Raw genomic sequence first — 25,199 nt, forward strand, 5'->3', positions numbered from 1 at the left:
TTAGTTGTAGGTAGGAGAAGGGTTTGGGAGTGAAATAGGTGCCAGGATGCCAGGTCTTGCCAAGATAGCTGTCCTGGCTGTGTGTGCAACAGCAGTGCCCTATGTGCCCAGGGAAGGAAAGCTTTAAAACCAGAGGCAATTTCACACCCCAAAGCAGGTTTAAATCACGTTCTGGGCAGTGGGTACAAATTCTACCTATGGATGTGGTGGCAGAATTGCTTTAATGCTGAGTAAAAAGAAGCGACTGCCCCAGCTCTGTGGTCCATCCCTCCCTGAATCTGGCAATGATGCCTGCAGAGCCACGGGGTGAGGAGGAGGTGGCAGGAAACAGGACTGGGACTCTTCCGGGCAAATTTGCTGCACTTCTACCTCAACCCGTGAGTAGTGAGCCCGGCCCCCAGGCTAAAGGCAGGAAGGACGAAGGGAAAGCAGAGCTGTCCCTTTCTATGGCAGCTCCAACTTAATATTGGTTTAAAGTAGTCTTAAAACCACATCATGAAATACATCTTGCATGAATTTGGTCTGTCTGTGTCTTGGGTATTCATCTGTAAAATAGGGGTTAATGGCCCTTCCCTGCATGGTGGAGAAATGGCAAGGATAAATGTGTGGGAACTGCTGTGACTGGGGGTCCTGTGGGGCCTCAGAGAAAATGAGAATTGGAGGAGCCCCAGTGTGAGGAACGGGGTAGCTGTAGCTAATTACAGGATGTCCTTCAAGACAAAGAATTCTGTTTCTTATGTGAACTCCGCACTCTTCTCTTTAAGACAACTAGGATTGTTGCCAGAAGCAAAGAAAGAAGCATTTATTTGGCACATTTTTCCTTTTTCCATTCCAGAAAAATTTCCCTCAAAGTGACATGACACCTCCAGAAATGAATACTGCTACAGTGTCAGGTCTTTTAATTTTAAATAAATGAAGCTTGAGAGCTTAGTGCACTTGCAAGTGCCACTGGGTGAGAATAGCTGAATTTTCTTTTCTATCCCTGTGCTACTGGCTCAATTATCTTCTGCTTTTCCTTACTACCAAAAGTGACAGCGCTGAGTAGTTTAGCATCACCGGAAGATAGTAGGAAACTTGTGACAGCAGGAAAAGTTTTTAGTTGAGGATGATCAAAACTAACTTCTAACTGCCCAATTGGGAACTGTATAGCATTGCTTTAAGGCACTGTTTAAGCTGGGATTTGCAGGATGTGATTATTGCATGCTGTCGAGAGGATAAAGCAGCCCTGAGATTTTTGTGGGATGTGTTTCTGTGGTTTTCCCTAGGTGGTGGATCCCGCTTGGAGTCTGTGGGAGAAGACGATGAGCTGACAGTGGAAAACGGTGAATCAAGTTATGAAATAGCAGTGAAATATTCCCGAGGTGGAAGAAAGCACTCTCTGCCCCAGCAGCTGGAGTCAGTGGGAGCCAGGCAGGTGGGTGGAACAGCAGGGCTAGCCCCTAGCATCTTGTGTGCTCAGTCCTTTGAGATTTGTGTGGAGCTTGTAGAAGTGAGAGCGGTGAAATGAGGCCACGTAAGTACATCATGGGAGTTTAAACCAGGCCTGGACACCAAAATGGGAATGCTTGACCAGCTTTGAAGAACCTCATTACTCTGTGGATGGTGAAGAGGAGTACTTTTTGGTGTGGCCTGGGGGCCTCAAGACTGGATGTATGACGTGCAGTTCTAGAGATCTGATGACTTAAACAACAAAATTCTGCTTCTTTTTATTTTAATGACTCGATGTAGGCTTTTCTCCTTTTAGCAGATAAGGACTTCAGTATATCATGAGGCTACTCTTAATCTTTTTAATTTAAATTATGACTGCTACATTACAAAATGACCCTTGCCCAAAATTACTGTGGCAAGATTCACTTTGACTGTAGTAGTTAGGATTTAATTCCTTGAACATTTTTCTGAATATCTCTAAGATCTTCCCTGACACATGCAGTTTTCCCAGTATCACACCCCAATGTCTGTGCCAAACAGTCAGAGCAACTTCCGTTGTTTATTTGTTAGGACTACCATATTGTGAAGAAATCCACCCGTTCCTTCAGTGCTGCCCAAGTAGAATCTCCATGGAGACTGACCCAGCCATCGATCATTTCCAACATCGTCCTGATGAAAGGGCAAGGCAAGGTGAGGATTTCTGCGTGTGGCTGGTTGCTTACACATGGCAAGAGCTGACATTTAAGAGGTGTCTCCCACACCCAGGACTTCTGGCAGCTCTCAAGGTTGCCAATAATAATAATGACAATAATGATAAATCCCATTTTCATGTGCAAATGCCAAAGTCACACCTGTGAAATTCAGCGGAAGTGATGCTTGTGTCATGTATTTATTGCGGGGTGGCTCTCATTCTGATTTGGTGCATCTGGTCATTACTAAGATATCAAATATTAATAATGGTTCTGTAAATATATATGTTTATGCAAAGTTGATGCAGCTGCCAAAGAGTACCTGTTTGCATACATATTATGGACAAATGTAGTGTATCTCTGTGGAATCTGGGAAAAAAAAAATTGCTGCAAATTACAGGTTAAACCAAAAGACGGATTCTTGGTTGGTTGCTTATCTGAGAGCACTGAATGCTGTGGGTCAAAATGTCCTCTTTTCTCCCCCCACTAATATGTTTGCACATTTGCTGGATACCAGCTGGCTGAACTCTGAGGGAAAAAAGACAAGTATTAACCTAGGTATATATTGTTTTCCCTAATCCAATCCACACTAGTACTGAGGCTGTCGTTTAAATATGCTAAAAATATGCATGTCTTTTCTGAAATACTCTTTAAATTCATCAGATGGATATGTTTTGAAATAAAAAGTCTTGTGTTGACTTTCAAGCTCAAATACAAAACAAATTCCTTGTTGTGCTTGAATTTTAGCAAAGAGTTAGAAATAGTGACTTCTTGGAGTAGATTGACTCACGGTTGCCATGACTCTCCTTGTTTGGGGAACTCCAGGTCTTTAATGACATTTCCAAGCAAATATTTCTTCATTTTTCACTTAGTTTTATTTTTGACCTCATTTTTCTTTTAAGAGTTTATTTCTCCATGTGGGATAAACAACCCTCCCCTGCTTTTCTGCAGTTAGCTCCAAGGCGTTAAGAAGCAGTTAGGAGCATACAGACTCTAGTGGTCTTGAAAGACCTCAAATAACTGATGTTTTAGGTGCCTTCCACCCACTTTTTGAGCAATCGGCTCTGCTAGGAATTGCACTGTGTACAGTTCATACAGTAGCATTTGCTTTATTAACTTTATGTGGACCCGGGGCTTGGAGAGCATTTACGTAGAATCACTGCGTTGGTGGGTGAAAGCCAAGTTTATGCCCCAGGTGGCAGTGCTTCTCTAGGAAGATGGGCTAACATTGGAATCACTGTGCTTTGCAGCCGTATTTCTCCCAATCCACTCCACGGAGCCCTGGGAAGAACTGCTGTGTCTATGTAAGGGAGTGCCAGAAGCCTTGTGTTTTCAGTTGGATGCTTTGCCGTTTACTATTTCCCAGCAAACAATTAATTATCTTGTGTTGCATGAGGAAGCTAGGGTGCTTTCTTTCTAGAAATCAGTAATGCCTTAGCAAGTTACTAGAAGATCATAACAACAGTAGTCTACTTTATATTCATGGACTAAAACAAGAGAGCTGGTGGTTGTACTGGGTTGTAAACACAGTGTTAGTGCCTGCCCTGGCAACATCCCTCAGTTGGAGAGCACTGCCTGAGGCGCTAATAATACCATGGCTTCAGATCACTGAAGCACAGCAGTTTTCCACTTCCCTTGTCCACCTGGTTGGTGACTTTTCTCTTTATTCTGTAAAATAAGTGTACAGCAGTGACAAGAGGAGAAATATGGGGGAATGGGGTGGGGATCAAGGAGGTGATTTGGCTGGGAAATAACTCAGCAGAAGAGGGAGGTGCATTCTGCTGTGCTCATTCATTCCCAGATCAGCTTCGCAAGACAGTCCCACAGCCAACTGGGGCAGTGCAGGGGCAAGAGCTAACAGATGGATTCCTGGGGAATGTATTGATCTGGACGTATTTAAATACAGCGTGGTGCGTGTCTTCAGAATAATTACAAATGTACATGTACGTGGCAGCCCCCTCACACCAGCCCCCTTCCAGCTACATTCCTGACATTACAGCACTGACCTTATGTCATGTTCTTAAGCTTTTCTTTTTCCTAACAAAATGCAGAATCTGTGACAGTAGGGAAAACCACAGTTAATCCTGGATATAGATCTCAAGGGTGGGAGTCTACTCTCTGTCCATTTAAGATCAGTATATTACAGTTTTTAAAATGGGAATAGGATGACAAAAACATTGACCCAGTGTTTAAAAAAATAAACCTCAAAGTAGCATTTTTGCCTTTTGGCTTAAGGTGCCTGCTGTTGCTTTTTGGGCTGATAAGTGTCTTGATATTAGAGTGAAGGTAAATCAGGCAATGCAAGCAGATGTAAGGTGGCAGTGCAATTCATCAGCAGCTGTTGGGTTTTGATCTTTCTTTTGCCTTATATGTTATCAGCAGTCTTTCTCACACAGGTCATTAAATAGAGTAAGATGCCATCTGAGTGTCTTCTCCTCCTTTTTCTGTAGGGCCTTGGATTCAGCATTGTGGGAGGACAGGATTCTGCTCGTGGACGCATGGGTATTTTCGTGAAGACTATATTCCCCAATGGAGCAGCGGCTGCTGATGGAAGGCTTAAAGAAGGTATACTAGAGAGAATCCAATGGCATATATAGGACCACAGTGGGATATTATTTCAGTCCAGCAGAAAAATTATTTAGGCAGCTGTCCATCAGACTGTGGAAGATGTAACACACCGTGTTTGTCCATCCTGGGGTAGATTTATCATAGCAGTTAATTTAATTATATTGCATATTGAGAAGGGGAAACTAAAGCATATAGATTTTTTTTTCCCCTTCCTTTTCAGTGAACTTCTATTTGCCAAAGTGTAAGCTGCAGTTTTTCAGTTGGAGAGGTTCACTGAGAGGAGTGAAATGCGTCTGTCCAACCAGCGTCTGGCTTAAAGATGCTGGTCCAAGAATAGGGATGTGATTGGGAGAAGCTGTTTTGGGCCCTTGTGCTCTCTGAGCTTCTTGGTGTGATTTTGACATGAATCACCAAGTAGGTGTCATAACCAAAAAAAGAAGAGACGAAGGATGAGGTTGGCAGTAAGATCACCCAGCTGGTTAGAGAAGCAGATATATCCTGATTTTATTACTACTTTTCCAGTCTTGGTCCCTGAGCTAGATGTATAGCCTGCTCTGTGTATGTTTGTACCCCAGTCCGGTGCTCCTGTGCCAGACCAGACTCTTAACTGTTGAAAGTACAAAATGACTAAGAGTTTAGAGTGGTGGTTTACAACTCTTCTGCAGGAGCTGTGTTACTTCTCAGCCATAGAAAGCTACTCCTGTGTTAGTTCTCTCAAGCTGCGCCTTTGTTACTTACCACCCCCTCGTTATCAGCATTCCTCTCTTTACATCTCATCACACTTATTGTATTTGAGGCTGCGTTTGGTGCCAACTTTCACACTTGCTGCCAGAGGGAAGCTCGCATCCCTGTAGCGTAGATTGTACACTTGCCATGGGAAGCCAATAAGTAGCAGCTGTCCATAAACCCAGCAAGCCTTTGCAGGCTCTTCAGGGTTTGTATACTGGTTTTTGGGTTGTGGTGTTTTTCCCCACTGGAGCTGGGCAAGGAGAGAAGGGGTGGACTTGGCTGATGGCATCACTCCATCTAATTTTGCACAGATGCAAGTAAAATTGCAAAAAGTTGTCTGGATCATGCTCATCTTCCTTTTAATAAAATGAAATTAGATCAACACAGCTGGGTGTATGTAATAAGATCCAGAGCGTGGAAGCAGGTAGAAAGGTGATGGGATGTGTTTGTTGGTATGAGGAGGGCATTTGTTATCGCAGTGTGTGGACTACTCACTTCTCCATCCACAGGCATTTAGTAAGAGGTTGTGTTTGCTTTCTGCACGTGGATCAAGGTTAGTTGTGTCTGAACAGGCTTTGCAGTATTGTGCTTTAGTGTTTCATCTAAATTCTCATTTCTTCTGTTGATGTTCACAAAAGAAAGGGATTTTTATAGTCCCTTTGGACTTCATGTTATGAGCGTCTGCTTTCATACTTTAATTAAAATCCGTAGTGTTTTCAGCTTGTTTGTTAGTCTGAGAATGCCAAGTTAAGTATCTTTGCTGAAGAACAGTCATTACTCTGCTAACTCATCACTATTAGCTTGTGAAGGCAATAGGATGAGCGAAAATAAACTGAGAACAGTAAAAGGGTTTTTACTGAGCAATTAGCTGGAATCCTAATAGTACCATATCACCTTATGTGCAGGAAAGGTTTATTACATCTCTGTAGTCTGTATTTTGCTGACTTCATTTTTTTTGCATCTAATTACCAGGGGATGAAATTCTAGAAGTTAATGGAGAATCTCTACAAGGACTGACTCATCAGGAGGCCATTCAGAGGTTTAAGGTAATAAGGCCGTAGTGCAGGAAAAATTCATGCTCCCATTCATTCAGTGCAGTTTTGTACCTTTGCCTTTTTATTCTTTTGCTGACACAAATTAGTGTATGCAGGTTTACTGGCAGATGTTTGTGTACTGTGTCACCATAGTGGAGTTTTCTGTTGTTTCTCCAGCAACTCAAGAAAGGAGTGGTGACCCTGACTGTGCGCACACGGCTGCGCAGCCCAAGCCTCACACCCTGTGCAACTCCCACCCTGCTGAGCCGCTCCAGCTCCCCCAGCTCCAGTGCCAGTGGTGGGGCACCACTCCCTGTCCCTGATGAGGTGGACGGTTTCTCCTCCAATCGCAAAGGACCTGGCCCAAAGGACAGGATCGTCATGGATGTGACACTCCATAAAGGTGAAGGTCCATTGAAATGGGCTTGGACAACAGAATCCCTATTTCTTAGGGGAGTTCTAGGCTGATGACTAATATCCAGAGCACCTCCCCATGTCCATCTGATCTTGAACCACAAGATGGGAGAGAAAAGCCTCTAAAGAGTGCCCCCCCTCCACATTCTGCTGCTCTATAGTCAGGAGGCTCTTACTGGTAGCAGTCATTGTCCATACTGCTGAAAAGGAGAAGCTATGAGATACCATGCAAAATGTGAATCGGCCTCTCTACAGCCCAAACAGCCATGGCCTTCTTGTAAAGGGCAACTCCAGGGAAGGCAAAGCTGTGCAGGGTTCTCAAAATTTCCCAGATGAGCTGTTTGAACTCCAGCCTGAGGGATGCTTTTGTTATCAATAACTGCACAAAACAAATTTAGATTGATACGCTATATGTGGTGGAACAAGTATGCCTATTTTAAAGACTTAAAATATGCTGATTTTAAAAGTTGGATTAAAAAAATGGAGAGGGAATTTCTACTTCAGCAATGGTGTTACCAGAAGGAAAGCCAAAGTGAATGTGGACAGGGGTAATCATTGAACCAGATGCCTCACCTTTCTTTATGACTCTTTGCTGAGGAATGCCATGAGGTTATTTAACAAAAGAGAGCAGTACAATTGGCAGCATCTTCTGTTCTCATGTTTTCTGCAGTAATTTTTAAGTGACATCTTTATTGGATTGCTGCCCTGACTCCTTTGTGCCTTGGACCAGATCAGACCTTATGTGACACTTCCAGGCAGTTCTCACAGCGCACAGAAAATTTTCTGGGAGTGGAGCTAGTCCTTTCAGTGATGGGTCTCAGAAAAAAATCCAGGATCAGATATTTTCAATCCTTATTTCCACTGTTGGTCTTGGCTTCCTGACTGACTGCACCTAAGGCCAGCCTTGAAACAATACACGAGTCTTGGTCTCAGATGAGATGTGGGAACACAAACACTTGTGTATCCTGTGTGATTACAATCTACTTTTCTTTGTACTTTTTGTTTTTCACAGAGCCAGGGGTTGGGCTGGGCATTGGAGCCTGTTGTCTGACTCTGGAAAACAGTTCTCCAGGGATATACATTCACAGCCTGGCCCCAGGATCAGTGGCTAAAATGGATGGCAGATTAAGGTTAGTTAAAGAAGAAACATGCTGGACTGCTTTTACAACAAAATTGAGTATGACTTTGTTTTCACCTATTGGTTAGTAACAGGGAGGGAATTTATACTTAAAAGTTCGCCAAAAAGAAAACATTTAAGTAAAGACATTCCAAAGTGATATGAAATACCTTGGAAACATTATTCTGTGTGCTGGAAGCAGCACAATCATTAAGGTTTGGGTTTTTTGGGGTTTGTTTTTTTTTTTAATTTTCTATGCAGAAAGCTGAGCCTAATAGCACCCTTTGAGAAAGGGGAGCAGCAAGAAGTGCAGCCTCATGACTTTTTATCAGAGCTGCAGCATGAGACCCCAAACTGGGAGGAAATTTGCAGAGCTCTGCTAAAAGCTCAGTCACCTGAAACTCTCTTTAAAACGAGCTGGGGGAGATGTTCCTGCAGCTGACTGTGACCATGGCTTCAGCGCTTTTCTGCTCTTAGTGTCTGTCTGGCAGGATTGCTGCAGGCTGACCTGCCTATCTCATTTAATCTGTTGTACAGTTTGGATGACTTTAAGGAATCATAAGAGAGAGAGGGAGGCAATCATTCCTAGTGTTCCCGTGTGCTTGCTTTGGATTAAGTGACAGAAAGTTATTTGCCTCATTTTTAAAAACCATTGGAGGAAATCTTCCACCTTTCTACTTTCCTGTCTAAATGCTGGTGAACGCTTGGAGCGTTGCTCAGGAGGGAAGGCTGCACTGAAGACACGCTGGATCTATATGATCCGCACTGAATGTGTGGCGTGAGCACCGGTGCAGAGAGACTAAGAAAATGCTTTGCTTTGACAAAGGTAGAGATTGCCTTCTGTTTCCTTGCTCACCAGAACTGTGATAGAGCAACTTGATTTTTTGGAGTAAGGGAAGAAGATGATTTTATGGCGGCATCCCTGCAAAAACCCTTGAAAGTTCCTACCATATAGAAATGTCTATAAGGAGACAGTATTTAATGCTAACTTGCTTTCTTGTAAGCCTCTTTGGAAAAGATTGCAGTGCGGGTTGCGTCTGTATGTAACTGCTGTATCATTTATTAGGTTTAAGTGGGCACACTTCCCAGATTTCTAGCTTGCCTCTTTGAGACATTGCTTCTGTTGTGCCATCAGCAGTTTATGGTTCCATAAGTGAAAACTTACAGGATGGTTTTGATTTTTGGAGAACTTTGTGAATCAAATACTGGCTTTGCAATACCAGAAGGAGGCTTGGATCCAGCTCCTCTGTATATGAGCTTCCCCTCTCAATCATGGGCCTATGTAAGCGACTCCATTTGTGTAGTTTCAAATAGCTGCATAAATCTAAAACACAGATCGGAACAGCAGAATGATTACACCACCGATAGGTCACTCTCTGTTTTCCTGACCCTGTACCAGAAGTACAGGTTACTGAACGCTGCCCTATGCAATTGCCGTTTTGTCTTTAGTATGTGGGCTAAGAGTGCAAACTCGTCTGCGTTGTCACAAGTGGCCCAGTGTAAATCATCAGTAGTAGATTGTTTGGGAGTGTCTACTTAAAGCAAATGCTTTAGTAATTGTGGAGAATGCTTTAATGTTATCCCTAGTTGGTGATATTTTCTTTTTAATAGTTCCAGATGTCTGGGCACTCTGAGCATGAGTTAAGAAATTAGGAAAACAAAACTAAACAATCTATGATTTCCTCTCAGAAGTGGGTTAGTTTTTTTTTCTTTTTAATGGGTTCTGTATGTTAATTTGAAGCAAATACAAGCTTATCATACTCATTTTTTTCCTGGAGCCATTTCATAAACTCATATCTACATCATGAATTCCTTATCAGTGTTTGTGTCAAGTAATTCAATATGATCGGAAGGAACAGCTCATCTGAATCTAATTTTTCCTCTTCTGTCCTCAACAATATCTGGATGCTGACTTGGAATGGAAGTTTGCTTTCACCCTGTTCCAAATGCAACTAGTTTTCTCTGTTGATTTAGTAGAGTTTGTAGCACTGACAGTAAGTGCAGAAGGGATCTCTGGACCTCCCTCGTGAAGTCAGCAGGACTTAAAGCATTCATATCACTGGGAGCAAGACTGACTTCCTTGCAAGTCAGATCTTTTCCAAACATTTCTATCTTTGAAAAATCTTGGCCATCAATTGAAAGCACAGGTGTTTCTGTGAAGAGTGATTGCATTTAACTGGCTCTATGTCTCTTTGCAGTCGGGGTGACCAGATCCTGGAGGCGGATTCGGTGAGCCTGCGTCATGCGGCTTTAAGTGAAGCCTATGCTATTCTGAGCGAATGTGGTCCAGGTCCAGTCAGCCTTATCATTAGTCGCCATCCTAACCCAAAGGTGAGGAGAAAATGCGTGAAGTTTATCTGGGTTATTTTCAGCTAGTGCTGTGTAATTTGAGCCTTGCTTTAGGGAAAGCAGCAAACGAAGACAATTGGATTTTTCTCTCTGTGGTGTGTGTTGTGCAAGAAGTCAGGATTGTAGTGATTTCTTCCAGTTTTGTAAGCTGCAGCAATGCTGGACTGTCCCTGCAGCTTTTCACTTAGTCATCCACTGATCAAATGCAATTTTCCTGGAACTACTTGAGTGAAGTGTTCCCGTCTTTCTTGGTACTTGGACCAAGAGGCAACACAAATATGGCACAAGTTCTCTTCCTCCATGAAGTTATTTTGCAACTAGTTTGTCTTTGTATAGAATGTAATTTAGAGCCGGGAGTATAAATGTAAACAGATGAACTGATCAACTCTAATAAAGTAGTAGGAACACTGTTTCCAAAATGTAAAATCTGTCAAAGACTGAAGTTTTCCTTCAGGAATTAAAACGTGAGAATCTGCAATGTGCTGCTACTGTGAAATATGTGCAAGGGCAGTTTGGAAATAGGGCTATGTTTACAAAGGGAGTATTTTCAAGCAATTTTTAGAAATTGGTGGTAGAAGATAAAAGCCTTTTAACTAAGCTATAGGGAATAACAACTCCTTTTATTTCAATATTTCAAAGAATTTCATGAGCGTACTAAACCTTCCTGTTTAAACGGGAATGAAGCTGTAAAAATATTTGCCTTAGTGGGTCCAGAGAGCTCTGACTTTCGAATTCATAGCTACAAATGGAGGCCTTAATAAACCCGTATCTAGGAGAACTTAGGTTTCTTATTTTATAATTAATTGTGTGTTTTTTGCTAAATCAAATATACAAACAATAGAGAAATAGGGGTCTACTGCTTAATTATCATTGCTGCAAGGCCTTGTACTACTAAAAAGAAAGAGACTGTGGTTCTGTTAGTTAAAGGTAAGAATAGATAGGGTAAGATTTGGGCTTATAGCCTAAGATAACAGTATTTCTAGGGAGTCTGTACGCTGTGCTGAACCAGCATGATGGTTCAATTTGATTGCATTATTAAGGCATGTAGACTTTTTGGAGAGTCTGTAAGTAGTATGAAATAAAGACTCCATAGAGTAGAGCCTGCCCTCTCTTCTCTATCCTTCATCTTGCTGTGGTGGTGGCTTGAAAGCCAATAAGTGATCTAACCAGGTATCTGCTGAGAAGATGGACTGAGTTAAGGTAATTGCTTGCTATTACTTAGTAACAGAGGGAAACTATTAAGTGGCTCCTATTACAGTTTTCCATAAGCGATATTTAAAATGACAACAAGTCTTTTGCCAAGAAATGCTAAGAAAAGCTAAAATTTGAGCTGGAGAAACCATAAAGCATTCTCCCCGCCCTGCCCCAAGGCCGTGGTGAATCCACAGCCCCTCATAGCTGGATCTCTGAAGAAGTGTCCGTATGGGGACTCATATTTGTCATTATGTCACTGTCGCCCTTTTTCTGACAGCACTGGGGGATCTATTGAAGTGTGCAGGCTATTTTAATTTTGTTTCATTAGCTCTTAATAATAGCCCAGCCTGTACTTTGTAGTTAGGAATTAGCTTATCCCTCTCCGTTTTGATCTGCCTGGGGTGTAGAGGGTGCTAAAAATCAAAATTGGCAGAGCTTGCAGAAGTGTGGATTTTCTGTTAGCTTTAAACAAATACTGCAGTCTGCCCAGCACCTAGTTTTACTCTGGGACTTCTTTGTCCCCACAGGTTTGTGTACAGGTTCTGGTGCATACTCTCAGGTCATGGTCTGTGTCCTGTAGGAACTCCCTGTTCCCCAGGAGCTTGGAGGCTTTTGGTTTGCTGTAAGGTCATGCCACAGACTGAAAACAAGGATGTATTTCTACAAAGGCTTATGTTGTTTTAGACGGTTTTATACTTAACATCTAATTTTATGACACAAAAGGTCCACAGTACATTTTGCTGCTGAATATGTTCACTCTGGTGTTTTCACGTACTTCCAGGAGAAATACCACAACATTTTCTTTCTTGTTATTCTGAGTGAATGTGGCATTTAAACTATGTTTAAACTGCTGAGTTTCCTTAAGAATCCTTCAAATCTTAGTGGTTCAGAAAGATTGAAGTTTCTGGTCTGTATTTATACTGAATTCTAATGCATGCAAATCAATGTCTATAGAAATTATTTTGGACAGAATTAACTTGCTTTCTGTTTTTAAATATATACTCTTGCAGACTATTTGTTCCTGTTATAAAATTCTGTAGAGTTTTCCAACAATACGAATTAAGTGCATATCAATAATTCAGGACAAAATTAGCAAATATGGTAAACCAGTATTTATTCCTAAACGAGATAAATATTAATTGCCAGTTACTTATTTAGGTTTTCTTTTTAAAAGCAAAAAGAACTGAAAATTAAAAGGACAGTTAATATGTCAGGGAATCTGGTATTCTTCCAATAGCTTAAGCACAGAATATCTTCTGTTGCTGGTGTATGCTAGTACAAAGCAAAATTTCAATATTTTCTCAATAAATCAGTGTGCAGCTCTTAATTGAGTTAAAACTGTGCTCTAATGGCTTCATTTTATTTCTTTAAGTCTGGTACTGATTTATTTGTTTGTGTAATGAGGCACTTGGATGTGGTCTTCATGAAGTCAGCAGGTTTCTGTCTGCTGGTTTATGCAGGAGAGTGGTGTGGAGGGAATTTGAATCAGGGGGCCAGGAACTAAGAGCTCTCAACTAGGTCTCCTTCACTGCACCTTAAAAAATAGCAATAATATCTGAAATGAATCATAAGTTTGTAGTGATAAGTGATCAGACTTTCATCTTCATTTCATCTACCCAGTTTGATCTCTGTCTTCCACTTGATTCCAGGTTTCTGAGCAGGAGATGGATGAAGCAATTGCACGTACTACCCACCGAGAGAGCAAGGACACCACCTCCTCTCATGTCACAGGTAGCAGCGTATTCTCTCCTAATATGTGTCCTTTTTCCAGGTGGCGCTAAGGCTTAAGGACATGCTTTTGGGTTCCCAACATCAATATTTTGAAGGCCCTCGAAACAGAGTTTGGGGGAGGTAATCACTCTGTCTGTTGCAGAAATTTTAGCAGAAATGTTCAGTTCAGATGGATTAACTCCATAGCTCATGTTACTTGCTTAGAGTTTCACTAGGCTGACATGGTTTGAAAGGAGGTATGCCAAGAGGGGGTTGCTCTGTCTTTGTTCAGAATGACTGGGAAGGAGAATGTCCTAGTAAGAAAGGGGCAGGGGGAACCAACTCCATCTTGTACTCTTATGCATGTAGATGGCCAAAAAAAAAAGGAGAAAGCATTGGTGTGTCCATTTGAAAAAGTCCAGATATTGCGTAGCAGGCTATACATTTTAACTCCAATTAATTTAACTCCAATACATTTTAGTCTTCAGGGTCATGTCAAAATGTGTTCTCTGGCATTTGTCTGATGTTGTTGAACTCCAAACTTGGCATTACCTAAAACCTTACAGATAAAAGCAAACTCTTGGGAATGGCAGAGTGACTAGTAAGGTGATTTTTAGACAGAAATGTTCGATTTCTAATTATCCTCTTAATATCTGCATCAACTAAGACCTTTTTTGAAGTAGACCTCTCCAGTGGCTACTAATCTGTCTTTTGAGGTTGCACTTAGTCAGCAGTATGCTCCAGCGGGTAAGGGAGACCGTCTCCTGCTCACCTCTTGTTCATAGCTCTGTTCTGGGCCTGGTCGGCGTACTGTGTCTTGGTAATAATGATTCAGCTCATCTCAGGGTAACCTTGCAAGATGCTAAATAAATCTCGCTTTAGGAAAGCAGTTCAGATAATAAGTGGGATAAATGAAAAATGTGCTTGGAGGGGTGAATGAGGAGCTTATTTGGATATATGGACCACATCTTTAATTTTTGGTATCTAACTAAGCTGTGTTTAACAGGAGTTGTACAGAAAAGCCCATCTCCGAGTGTGAAGGCCAAACAAGGAGAGACCTCATCTCCCCTCAGCTGGACTATGAAACGCTTCCTGGAGCCAGCAAGCCGGGTAAAAGGATTAGATGCAATAAAAACAGCATCTGCTTGAAATCCAGCTTTTACTGAACCAAGGAGTTCAAAATCAAACCTTTATGCTCCTTCCTTGTGACAGGGGGTCTGTAGGAGGGTTTGTTTCCAACTCTCAGTTGTGATAGCAGCAAGGTTCTGTTCGCCTGTGTGACTGTAGCCTTTGGGAGCAACATGCAGAGCATGGCACAGAAAACCATAGGCTCCCATCTCCTGCCACCTTGAAGGCACCCCTGCTCTGTGGGGCACAGAGGTGTAAGACAGTAAGAGAGACCTAAGCCTGTGGGCACTTGGTCTCTCTATATAGCCATTGCGTTGGAGAAGTCATCTGGTTTTTGTGAGAGGTTTGGAATATTTTTTTATTTATTATACTGGCTAAAAATGTATTAATGTGCAGCATTTCAGCTGCCCAAATCTGACATTTTATCTCTCAGTATACCAACAAGTCCTCTCTTTTAAAAACTGACTTTAAACTTTGTTGACAAAGCAATGTGAGTGGAGTGTGTGGCACTTGCATGCGGACAGGGACTTTAAGCATCGGTGGCAGCTGGTCACCAGGCTCATTTCTTTTCAGCAGGGATCTGTCAGCTCCGAGGCAGAGCTTTCCCAGTACTTCTCACACGACGGTACAAGCCAGCTGCCATTTTCTGATGCTGTAGCTGGCTCCTGCGATGAAGAGCAACTCCGTCAGAAGAACAGAAACAGTTTGTTGGATGATGGCTCTTTTCTTCCTGGCAACCTGAGTAAGTGACAGGAATGTGTGTGGCTGTTTGGCTAATGGGGGGACTGTCACTGAACACAGGTTTGCTTTGCAGGAGAGCTTGCAGTGCTTCCTGTGCTAGTAAGAAATGCCTGGCAGCATATGAAATAGTGGAAAATAGCAAGGGTTTACAATAATGCACGTAAATACCCATTTCTATGGTACTTTGTCCAAATTGCTGCTCTGATTATATGAAAATGACTTTATTGGTTTGGCCAAAACTAGATTGATAGCACTGCAGAGTTGTTTTACAAATGACTGATGATCATCTGATTGATTACATTTAAATGAAAGTGTTTGTAGCTATCCCAAATACACTATTTCAAAATGTCACATAGAGCAGGGTAAAAACAATCAAATGTTCAATTTTACATCAGATATTTTGCATATATGTCTTTCTCCCCATAGTAATTGACTGAAAGAATCTTATATTTCCTTGCTGACATGCATCTGACTTCAAAGTAGGAGGATATTACATTTGTTCCCTGTTTCCTATGCTTCTCAAATCATGTCTTTGTCTGCAGCTTTTTTTTTTTTCCCTGGAAATAAATTATTTAATGCTTAAAAGCGTTTTTACCATTTAAAAAAAACTCAAAGCAACACAAAAAAAACTTTCCAGAAAATTAGATGCAGTCCTTTCTAAGAAGGATGTGGAAAGGGGTCACATGTTTATTAGTCCTTAATTTGAAACTGATCATTGTGTGCTTTTGTCTTTGTTCAGGAAAGCATTTTTCACTCTCTCTAAGTTGATGCAGACAGTTTTGAGCACAGATTTAAGGAAAATGTGAGAGAAATTCTGTTGATTTAAGTAAAATGTACATGCGAATTTGCATCCCTTTCTTCTTTGACTCATAGTCATAATTTAGAAATAAAGTGAAAATAAAACCATATGTACCATGAACTGATTTGGGGAATTGTCTATCAGTTGTAGAGGTATCTCTTGTCCCTCTTGCCATTTATTATAGCTAGAGGGAGGATGTGGAAAACCTGCTTTTTGCATTTTTAGGAGAAGTTAAGCTTGTCCTGCAAAGAGAGCCCCTACTCTACTGCAGTCAGATACACAGTATTAGTAATCATCTATAAATGCAATTAAAATCTTTTTTTTTTTTTTTTTTTTTTCCCTAGGTGCTAGAGAAGCAGGAGTGGCAAAAGCAAATGGTCTGTCTTCTCCAGCTAGTGGGAGATCATCCAGCCTTCACAACAAGCATGTGGAGTCTGTCCGACCTGGCATCCTCAGTGACAGCCCCAAATCAGCCCGCAGCCCCTTTCATCGACAGAGGAGGGTTGTTTTCTATGATGGTGACGTTAGTGATGATGATGAAAGTTCCCACTCGCAAAGAAGCCAGAGGGCCAAGAACCAGGAGGATGCTGGCATTGTTATTGCAACCTCATCTGTAGAAATTGATGATGAGAGCCAGGACAGCGAGTCACACAGATATAGTGGCATGGAGACATCTTCCCCTGTCTTCAGCAACACAATGGAGTCTGCAAACAGCACGCTGGAGCAAGTTGACTCTCCTTTCTTCCCCATCATAGCGTTCGATTACTCAAGCATGCCTGAAGTTCGTCTTGGCAGCCTGAGTCTGAGGGAGCTCCGGGAAGCACAGCTCGAATCTAAGAGATCACCAAAACTTGAGCACAGAGCAGTCACGAGAGTGAAAAGCATGATGAGCACTGAGTGCCGCAGCCTTCAGAGACAGAGGATGGAGGAGCATGGCTCTTATAACAAGCCTGTTGCAAGGACACTCCCTCACAGCAAGAAGTGTGAAGCATCCAATGGAGCTGGGCAGGGCCAGGGTGAAATAGTCACTCTAGTTCGCAATGAGCATGAGTCGTTTGGCCTGGATTTGGAAATCCAGGCCATGCCCTTAAAGGTTGTTGTCACAGGGCTGCGGCCAGGTGGAGCAGCAGAAATGGTAATTTTTTCAATTTGGCTTGCCTTGTTGTGATTTGCTTTCACTTTGCAGGGATTATTATTACTAATACTATTATTAAGAAAGGGATCTGTTAAGAGTAAGTGCAAGGGATGTGTTTGTCTCTGCTGGGCAAAACATCTCCTCCCATATTGTTCTGAAGCTGCTGTTAAATGAGGTGTTTCTGGTTCAGAACTGCACCCTTGGCTGATTCAGAACAAAGAAAGTCAAGAGGTGGATCTACTGAGTTGGACTGATCCCCACTCACAATCACAGTTTTGAGGGAATACTATTATTTTGTTTCCATTCTTTTTACCAGATGCAAATATGAAATAAGTAAATCCTGGTGGTAAAAATGCTTATTATTTTATATGTGTGTAATCGCGTGTTACACAAATCTGGTGCCAGGAGGCCATAGATACTGGCCAGGTTTGCCAAGCACCATGGTAGTACTGATAGTATAGGTTACACATTTCTCTTCTGCAACTCATGCATGCACGTATTAGTGTGGATATTGGGTTCATGCTGGATGTGGAATTGCTGACCTAGATGCGAAGGTGCAAAAAGAGGAAGGAGGATACTGCGGCACACAAAGCTGGATGTAGCATTTTTAATGTAGTTCACGGCCACTGGGGTAAGAGGGGATCTCTTGTAGCAGTTTGAATTTGACCGTGAGAGCTGCGCATTTGCATTCTCTTCCTGCATTTTTGTCTGATATCTGCCTGGTGCTTAGAAACATACTTATGTTTTTACCTTAAGAGCTCAGTCTCTGTCCAATTCAGTTATTTAGAAGAGTCCCATTGGTCCAATGGGAGGTTCTAATCAATAATGTAATTCATACAGGAAATGCAAAAATTCTAGACAATGTTCCAGTCCCGAAGAAATGAGGGCTGATTCATCCCAATTCATTTAAATGAAGAGATCTCCATCCCAATACTGATCTCTCGGAGAACCTAGCAGCTCTTTTGGCCTTCGTGTTCTAGACTGATCACTAATTCCTCTCCTGGCAAAAGCACAGTCTGCTCTTTGTGTATGCGTTGGCAAACTAACAGCAGTGCTACCTGTTGTCTGCAGTAATGTGAAAAAGGGTTGCTGCTCATAAGCCATTAATTGCTTCCCTGCAATCTTTGCCTCTGTGGCGGGGCTTCTAATATGTATTTATAATTTCCTTGGATCTGTTGTTGCATCAGGGATCAATGGGCAAGATGGCTGTAGGAGATGAAATTACCACCATCAACAGTATCCCAGTCAATAAGATGACGTACGAGGAGATCTGCTTGCTTATGCAGTGTCTTCCCACATCCGTAACCCTGGAGATCCAGAAAGCAGCATCAGGTGAGAAAGTAGTTTTCGTTTTGTACTATTTATTCTGAGTATTAGTGAAGAAAATTCCCTTGGATCAGCTGGGTCTGATCTGCTGCCCCAGCTTTCCATATCAATTCAGAGAAAATAATAAGGGGTATGTTGTGTCTGCGTTGAAGAGCTAGGTAAAGCACTTACCACCAAACCAGGCTTCAGGGTCCTTCTTCCTAGCATCATCATGAGGGAAGCAAACCTACTCCTGTGTGAAGCATTCGAAGCCCCCCCTTATACTGTGTCCCTCCTGCCAGCATTTGCAGAAGTCTGAGTCTTTTAATACAAACCTGGAGCTAACTCAGCAGTGACCCTTGTCCTGACAACCTGTTATACTGCTGTGTCTATTGAGTAAATATATTGACCCTTTATAATCACGTCTGCTTCTCTTAAATCTGAAGTAAACTAATGGACAATAAGATAATGAAAGCCTCCTTTCTTTCTTTCTTTCTTGCTCTTTTATGTGTCAGAATTCTCTAATATGCAGAAAGATGGAACAGAAAATCCAAGAAAACCAAAATCTTATGAAAATATTTGCATGCTTCTTATAAAGTTTTTAGGTTTGAATTGAAATATTTGATACCTCCTTAGTCTCTGCTCAGGACTGATTTATTTGCTGCAGCAATATATGCATCCCCAAAGACTATACAAATTATGTGGTGTGGAAATGAGTGTTTGAAAAAGAAAAGCATACTTTTCAAATTCAGGAAGAACATCATATTTTGCTTTGGTTTAGCTTATGATCTTCTTCATGTACCTATTAATACCTGGGAGCCTAAAGTGCTTCCAGATGCTTCAGTTCCAGTTGTTGATTAAGGAATTCCTGGCTTGGCAGAGGGTCCTGCTCTTGGGTTTATTTTTTAGATTGCTAGGTTACTGTGGCTTTTGCAAACTAATAGCATTGGAGTAGGGGCAAACTGGCACTGCTTTATAGGCAGCTCTTCTGTTTTCCTCTTCCTCTTGCCCTGCCCCACTGGCGGAGATGAGGGTCTCTTTACTGTGTGATCCAGCATGCTGAAGCAGGGCAGAACTTCAGGTCCTAACCTTGCTGCTTCAGATAACTCTTTGGAGATGTCTTCACCTTTGTTGTCTCCCGGAGGAATCTGTGCTTCTTAACAAGAACCTAAGTTAAATGATGTAGATAATCCCACAGGTTTGTGCAAGGGTTATAGAGATGTGCTGGCACATTTGAATGAGCAGGAAAGGATGTGGAGTCTGTGAATGGACCCCTCCTCCATCAAACTCCTGGGCCCTGTCTGGGAGTAACTGGCCTCTGAAAGGCAGCTTGGGACTGCCTCAAGAGCAGAAGCAGTGTAGAAAGGTGTGAGCAGATGCTTAGGATGAAGTGCTGCGAATTGAAGAGCAGGAAAAATGGGTGAGCCGAAATGCATCAAAGTGCAGCAGTGACAGGGATCTCTGTGTGTCATCCAAGAGTGGGTTAAACTCTTTGCCCATTGGAAGCAAAGATAGATGTGTGCCAGAAATCCCGTAAAGCCCGTATGCTTAATGCATGTATAACCTCACCCATGCGTGTCACATTAAACACCTGCAGAAGTGCCAAGAGGATCAGCGTCAAGTTATTTATGCACAGCTAGTCACTGTGTTATCTGTTCACCTTTGTTTGTTATGTTTGTTTTGTGTACTCTCTGCAATCTGTCGGAGACATCTTCGATCAAACAAGTAATGAGAAATGGTACTGCTCAGCCTGACTTACTGGACACTGATACTTTGGTGGTTGGCTACTTGGCTGCTGAAATTTAAAATGTGAGAATTAAATAGATCATGACGACTCACCCTGGATAAATGGGTTGCTCCCTCCTGTGTGCTATTCAAACACACAGGGTTATCATTAATTTGAGTTGTTGTAAACATCTTTACAGAAGATGAGGAGTACAGAGCAAAAGAGAAATGTAGTCTGACTACACGGATGTCTATTTTTGTAATAAAACCTGATGTCTTGTTTTGAATATCGTTTCCTATATCTGACAGGATTTTGCTTCTTTTTTGTCTTTATTTTTAACATGATGCAGCTGTCAACAGATTTACAAACCTCATCCTGTCTCCAGGGGTGGACAGTCAAAATCACACCAGTGTCAACAGCATCCTTGCAACTGAGGAAGAACGGAGGGCTGGGAAGAGAGAAGGAGCAGGTTTGCAAAACACTGGTGGCAGCTGTGCAATGGAGAGGACAACAGTGCCACCTGATGCCACCAGCAAAGACGTGCAAAGAGGTACCATGAAAAGCAGCTGTGCAGAGGACTGCACTGCTGTTCCCATCACCGATATCGATGACTTGCTCAACCAAATGGGTGCTCCCAAGAGCAGGGCTTCACGCACTCCGTCACGAGCAGAAAGCCCCCTCCGAGATGAGTATACCACAATGTGCTGCTGTGGGACTGATGAAGGCTGTCCCGGTCCTGAGCCACAACCAGCCAAGGAAGAGCTGCTGGAAAAAACAATGAATTGTGGAACTAATGCACAAGGAGTTTTGGGGCTATCTGCGTTGGACTCCATTAACACAGGCAAACTTTTTACTGTGAATAAAAACTCTTTAAATAACTATTCTAGGAATTTTAGCAGTTTAAATGAGGATGAGTTGCCTGCAGCAAACTCTCTGGACTGTAAAAGAAGTGACCTGTTTCCAAAGTCTATGTATGGGGCAGCAGAGGATTCTCACTCGGACACAGAGTCTGTCACAGAAACCTTTGATAGCGCTGAGGTGTTGTTTGGGCCATGTGCTGCTGCTAATGCCCCTGCAGTCTGTACTGTAACGGAGTCAGATGAGGAGCAAATTGAGATTTGTTGCATGAATGAGGAGCTGCAAAAGCCCACACAGAAGCAGCCTCTTGCATCTGCAATAAAGTCATCTTCTGTCTCCCATTTGCACTCTTACAGCAGCAAAGTTTTGCAGACTGAAGGCTGTGCAGTATGTGGGTCATTGGAGACAAGAGTCAATAAGCTAGGCTTGGAGGATTGTGATGGTCCCACTCAGTGTCCCTCACAGTGTTCAGATATGTCCTCGGCATCCTTGTGTTCTCCTTCCTCAGTTTTTCTGCCAGAAAAAGACATCCTAAAGAATTCAGTCAGCAATCCTGAAGTTTACTCTCTGTGTAACAATGGTGCCTTAAGTACAGAAGAACAGACAGATTTGGGGAATGGTAATGGACATATGAAATGCTGTGAATCCATTGAAGAGGGAGGGTCTCTGCACTGCAAAAAGACGAGCTTTGGTTCTGCTCAAAATGTCAGTGGCTTAGAGAACAACTTACTTGAGAAAGAAGGATATCGTGGTGAACAGAGATCCAGATCTGGAATTGAAACATTGGTTGATGACTGTAATCATCCTGTTAGTTACTGCTTGGTGAAGAAAGAAATCAATGGTTTGTCCAGCTTGTCTAAAGCAGACAGCAATCATGTGAATGCATCGTCACCAAGAGCAATATCCCTCAGGTCTCCCTTTCCCACTAGGTCTAAAGATCCAAAGGCTAACACAACTCATGACTTGCCAGGGAAAAATGAGAAAATTAACTCTGTGACTTCAGGAAGGACTTCAAATGGAAAAGTCCAAAGCTCAGGCACAAATCACTGCAAAGGAACTGCAGTACCACACAGCCCATCCTCACAGAAGAAATCCTGTCAGGAATCTAAGGGAATGGCACAAAAAAGTATAGTGGATACCCTTTTAATTAACCAGAAGACCAAAGCAGGACCAAAGCTAAAGGGGTTCACCATCAAAAGCAAAGCAAAGGTAAATTCAGATTCTTCTGGCATTAATCATACCAAAGTCAGTGGAGCTGATCAGAAGAGAATTTCCGTTTCTCCACAGCTGTCCCCTAAACTCCTGGGGAAGAAAACACCAGTGTCCCGTAATTCACCTACAAACCCAGATCCTGGCAAGAGCATTTCAGTTGTCTCAAGAACTCTGAAGCCAGAGCTAGAAAATAAACCATCACTGGTAATTACTGAAGATTCAGTTCTGCCTGTCCTGAATGGCGCAAGCTGCCCAGCAGTGACTGGTGAAATGAAGTGTGGTTGTGGGGAGCTAACAGGCCTGCAGCAGACATGGGAAAAGTCAAAAGAAAAGCAAGTTTCCATGCAGCCTGTGGTGTGTCAGGGTAAGGTTGCTAAGGCAGGTGATTTCAGAGCCAGAGACAGTCAGTCCAAAGTCACTTCATCTCCTCAGGGGATACCAGAAGTTGAGTATGTGAAAGGGAAGACTGAGAACCCTGGAACAGGCCTGAACATGATCAAAAGCATCTACAGTGCAGATGACATTAGGCAATTAGATCTGCAAAATGAAGGACTATCTGCTGGAGGCTCTTCTTTATTGAGGTCCTCCTCAGTTCAGCAGGAACAGCTGGAAGGGCAGGAGATCCAGCGCACTTTCATTGAGGTGAAGCTTTCCTCCTCCTCTTCCTCCTCCTCCTCCTCTGCATCTTCCTCACCAGCATCATTCTTGCAGCTGCCACTGATTGAGAAAACACAAGAGGCAAACGCAGAAGTGCCTCGGCTGACTGAGGAGATGGGGACCATGCAGTATTTCTCAAAAGCGGATACCACTGGAGACAGAAATCTCTATGGCTTGTCGAAACCTGTGACAAGGACTTACTCGATGCCAGCCCAGTTATCGGGTCACTTGAGGGAGGAGTCTCCTGTTGCAGAAGTTCACCCTGCACAAGGACCCCAGGGCTATGCTGCAGAGGAGAAGGCAGCAACAGGGATGTTAAAAATGGTCCATCTCAACCCACCAAATGGCCAGAATGGGAAGGAGCAGGCGTACACCTCCAAAAGCACCCTGAGGGTCCATGATACGTCCTCCTCCAGCAGTGACATTAGCTGCCCTGCCACCGATAAGCTGAGGAATTTCAAGAGGAATTACTACTACTACGAGTTGAACTGGCCGCATGAAGCTACCTCATCCTTCTCTGTCAAACAGAGGATCAAATCCTTTGAAAATCTGGCAAATTTCGACAGGCCCATTGTGAAAGCCATTGATATACACTCAGCTGCAAGATCCCCCCTCGCCAGGAGGTCCTGTGGTGGGATAATCACCACTGCCAGCCCTGCTGAGATGCCGCGGGCTTTGCGGCGCAGCTTGAGCTCCTATGGCAGCAGCCCAAGCCCGGCCAACACCACAGCCAAATCTCCCGTCAACACAGAGCCCGTGCGTGTGGCTGAGGGGGGCAAGGGGGAAGGAAAGCCCCAGAGGAGCGGGGAAGGTGGTGCTGGGGCAGATGTGGCCGCTTTTCCCACCTCAGCCTCCCAGGCTCGCCGCAACCGGGGTCTGGGGCGGCCGCCCCTGTCACGCTCCAGGCTGCGGGAGCTGAGAGCCCTCAGCATGCCTGACCTGGACAAGCTGTGTGGAGAGGGCTTCTCGGGGCCACAACAGCCCGCCTGCTTCAAGACGGAGCTGGAAATCACACCCTGCAGATCCCTTGGCATGCCCGCCCGGAGTGACGCAGCCCCGCCAGCCCGCTGCAGCCACACTGAGATGGGTGCGATGGGTGCCAGCAGCCCTCGGGACTGTGGCACAGGGACCCTGGGATCTGCCTCGGATGATGACGCACCCCATGGCAGCTCTCTGGATGGGGAGCACTCGGGAAACTGCTGGTCCATCAGGTTGGTGTTTTCTTTGTTGCTACTGTTTTGTTTTCATCCCTGCAAGGCTCTCCCAAGGCAAAGCTTTCCCATTGGCCCACGTCCACCCCAATGTGCATTTCATCTTCGGCCCTGGCCCCTGTTTGAGTTACAATTTGGGATGCCGTCCTTCATGCTCTTCTGCTGTCTAGTGGCAGCCACAGTTCAATACAGGATGAAATGGTTCACACTGTCAGAGTTGGGCTCTTTTTCTGTGTCCCCACTAGCCGGTTTTGGTCAAGCTTTGGCCACATTTGGTACAGCAGCTGCTGTGAAGGGGAGGTTGCTCAGTGTTGGCTGCCAGCACAGCGTGCAATGACAAATGAGCTTGTTCTGCTAGAAGTAGTCTTCAGATGTAGCTGTCTCCTTGTTCGTGTTAATGTTTGTTGCTAAAGCCATTGAGGAAGGAGGAGAGGAACAGAATGGGGACTGATTTTTAGAGCTACGCTTGAATTGTCTTCTCTACCTCTTCCCGTTCTCCCAGGATGCACCATTTCTTAGCTGCTTTTAAGATTTCTCTTTGTTACTGAGCTGGTATGGCTCACCTTAATGCAAACTCCATTGTATACTGAAATGTATTTCTACATGGTCTAGAAATAAAAAGCTGTCTTCTTACATTTTTTTGTATTCATTTTAGCTTGGATCAGCTGCTTGTCTCAAACCTGGACCAGCAAAAACTGCAATCTGTTTTGTCAGCAGTAGTACCAAAATGTGACATTCCAGCTATGCTCCAAGAGGTCAAAGCACAAGTAAAGGTAAAAGCCAGAGGATAAAACTAGATAATTGGCGGTAGTTTTAAGGGTTTTCTTAATGGCAGATAAATTCTTTTCCAAACAATTTCAGAGCTCCTTCAGAAGTCCTATGATATGTTACAGTTTTTGAATGCCTCTTATAAATCCATAATAAATTTGAATGGCTTTTTTGAAAGGAAGGGTATTGTTTGTCCAGTGCAAAAGCCATTCTGAGACACTATAAAGCACCCTATTTTAAGTGGAGAAGCATGCCTCCATTTGTGTAATTTTTACAGCTGAAAAGCTCCTGAATTTGCTGATAATTGCACATCAGAATTTAACTTTCCACCAACCATCTGGGTCAGGCTTACTTTCCCCACTGTGCAGAGGAAGCCCTATTCTTTTCTATGCCTGGAAGCATCCGCCTTTCGCTAGAAGCTGCTGTC

The 25,199-nt window shown here is 43.2% G+C and overlaps 1 protein-coding gene across 4 annotated transcripts in view; it reads left to right on the top strand.

Moving 5' to 3' along the window:
• PDZD2 (PDZ domain containing 2) overlaps positions 1 to 25,199 on the top strand; it is a 213,479-nt gene that overhangs the window by 172,032 nt on the left and 16,248 nt on the right. For 3 of the 4 annotated variants that reach the window (XM_054055048.1, XM_054055047.1, XM_054055050.1), the window contains 14 exons: positions 1,266 to 1,414; positions 1,999 to 2,118; positions 4,568 to 4,682; positions 6,387 to 6,460; positions 6,626 to 6,851; positions 7,875 to 7,992; positions 10,178 to 10,310; positions 13,172 to 13,253; positions 14,239 to 14,342; positions 14,934 to 15,102; positions 16,245 to 17,035; positions 18,223 to 18,367; positions 20,416 to 24,004; positions 24,660 to 24,777. In XM_054055048.1, coding sequence (XP_053911023.1) covers positions 1,266 to 1,414; positions 1,999 to 2,118; positions 4,568 to 4,682; positions 6,387 to 6,460; positions 6,626 to 6,851; positions 7,875 to 7,992; positions 10,178 to 10,310; positions 13,172 to 13,253; positions 14,239 to 14,342; positions 14,934 to 15,102; positions 16,245 to 17,035; positions 18,223 to 18,367; positions 20,416 to 24,004; positions 24,660 to 24,777 — 5,933 coding nt within the window. The remainder of the gene's footprint in view (positions 1 to 1,265; positions 1,415 to 1,998; positions 2,119 to 4,567; positions 4,683 to 6,386; positions 6,461 to 6,625; positions 6,852 to 7,874; positions 7,993 to 10,177; positions 10,311 to 13,171; positions 13,254 to 14,238; positions 14,343 to 14,933; positions 15,103 to 16,244; positions 17,036 to 18,222; positions 18,368 to 20,415; positions 24,005 to 24,659; positions 24,778 to 25,199) is intronic. The other variant, XM_054055049.1, reaches the window with a different exon arrangement.

The sequence above is a fragment of the Cuculus canorus genome, chromosome Z (genome assembly GCF_017976375.1).
Source record: "Cuculus canorus isolate bCucCan1 chromosome Z, bCucCan1.pri, whole genome shotgun sequence".
In the NCBI taxonomy this organism is placed as follows: domain Eukaryota; kingdom Metazoa; phylum Chordata; class Aves; order Cuculiformes; family Cuculidae; genus Cuculus; species Cuculus canorus.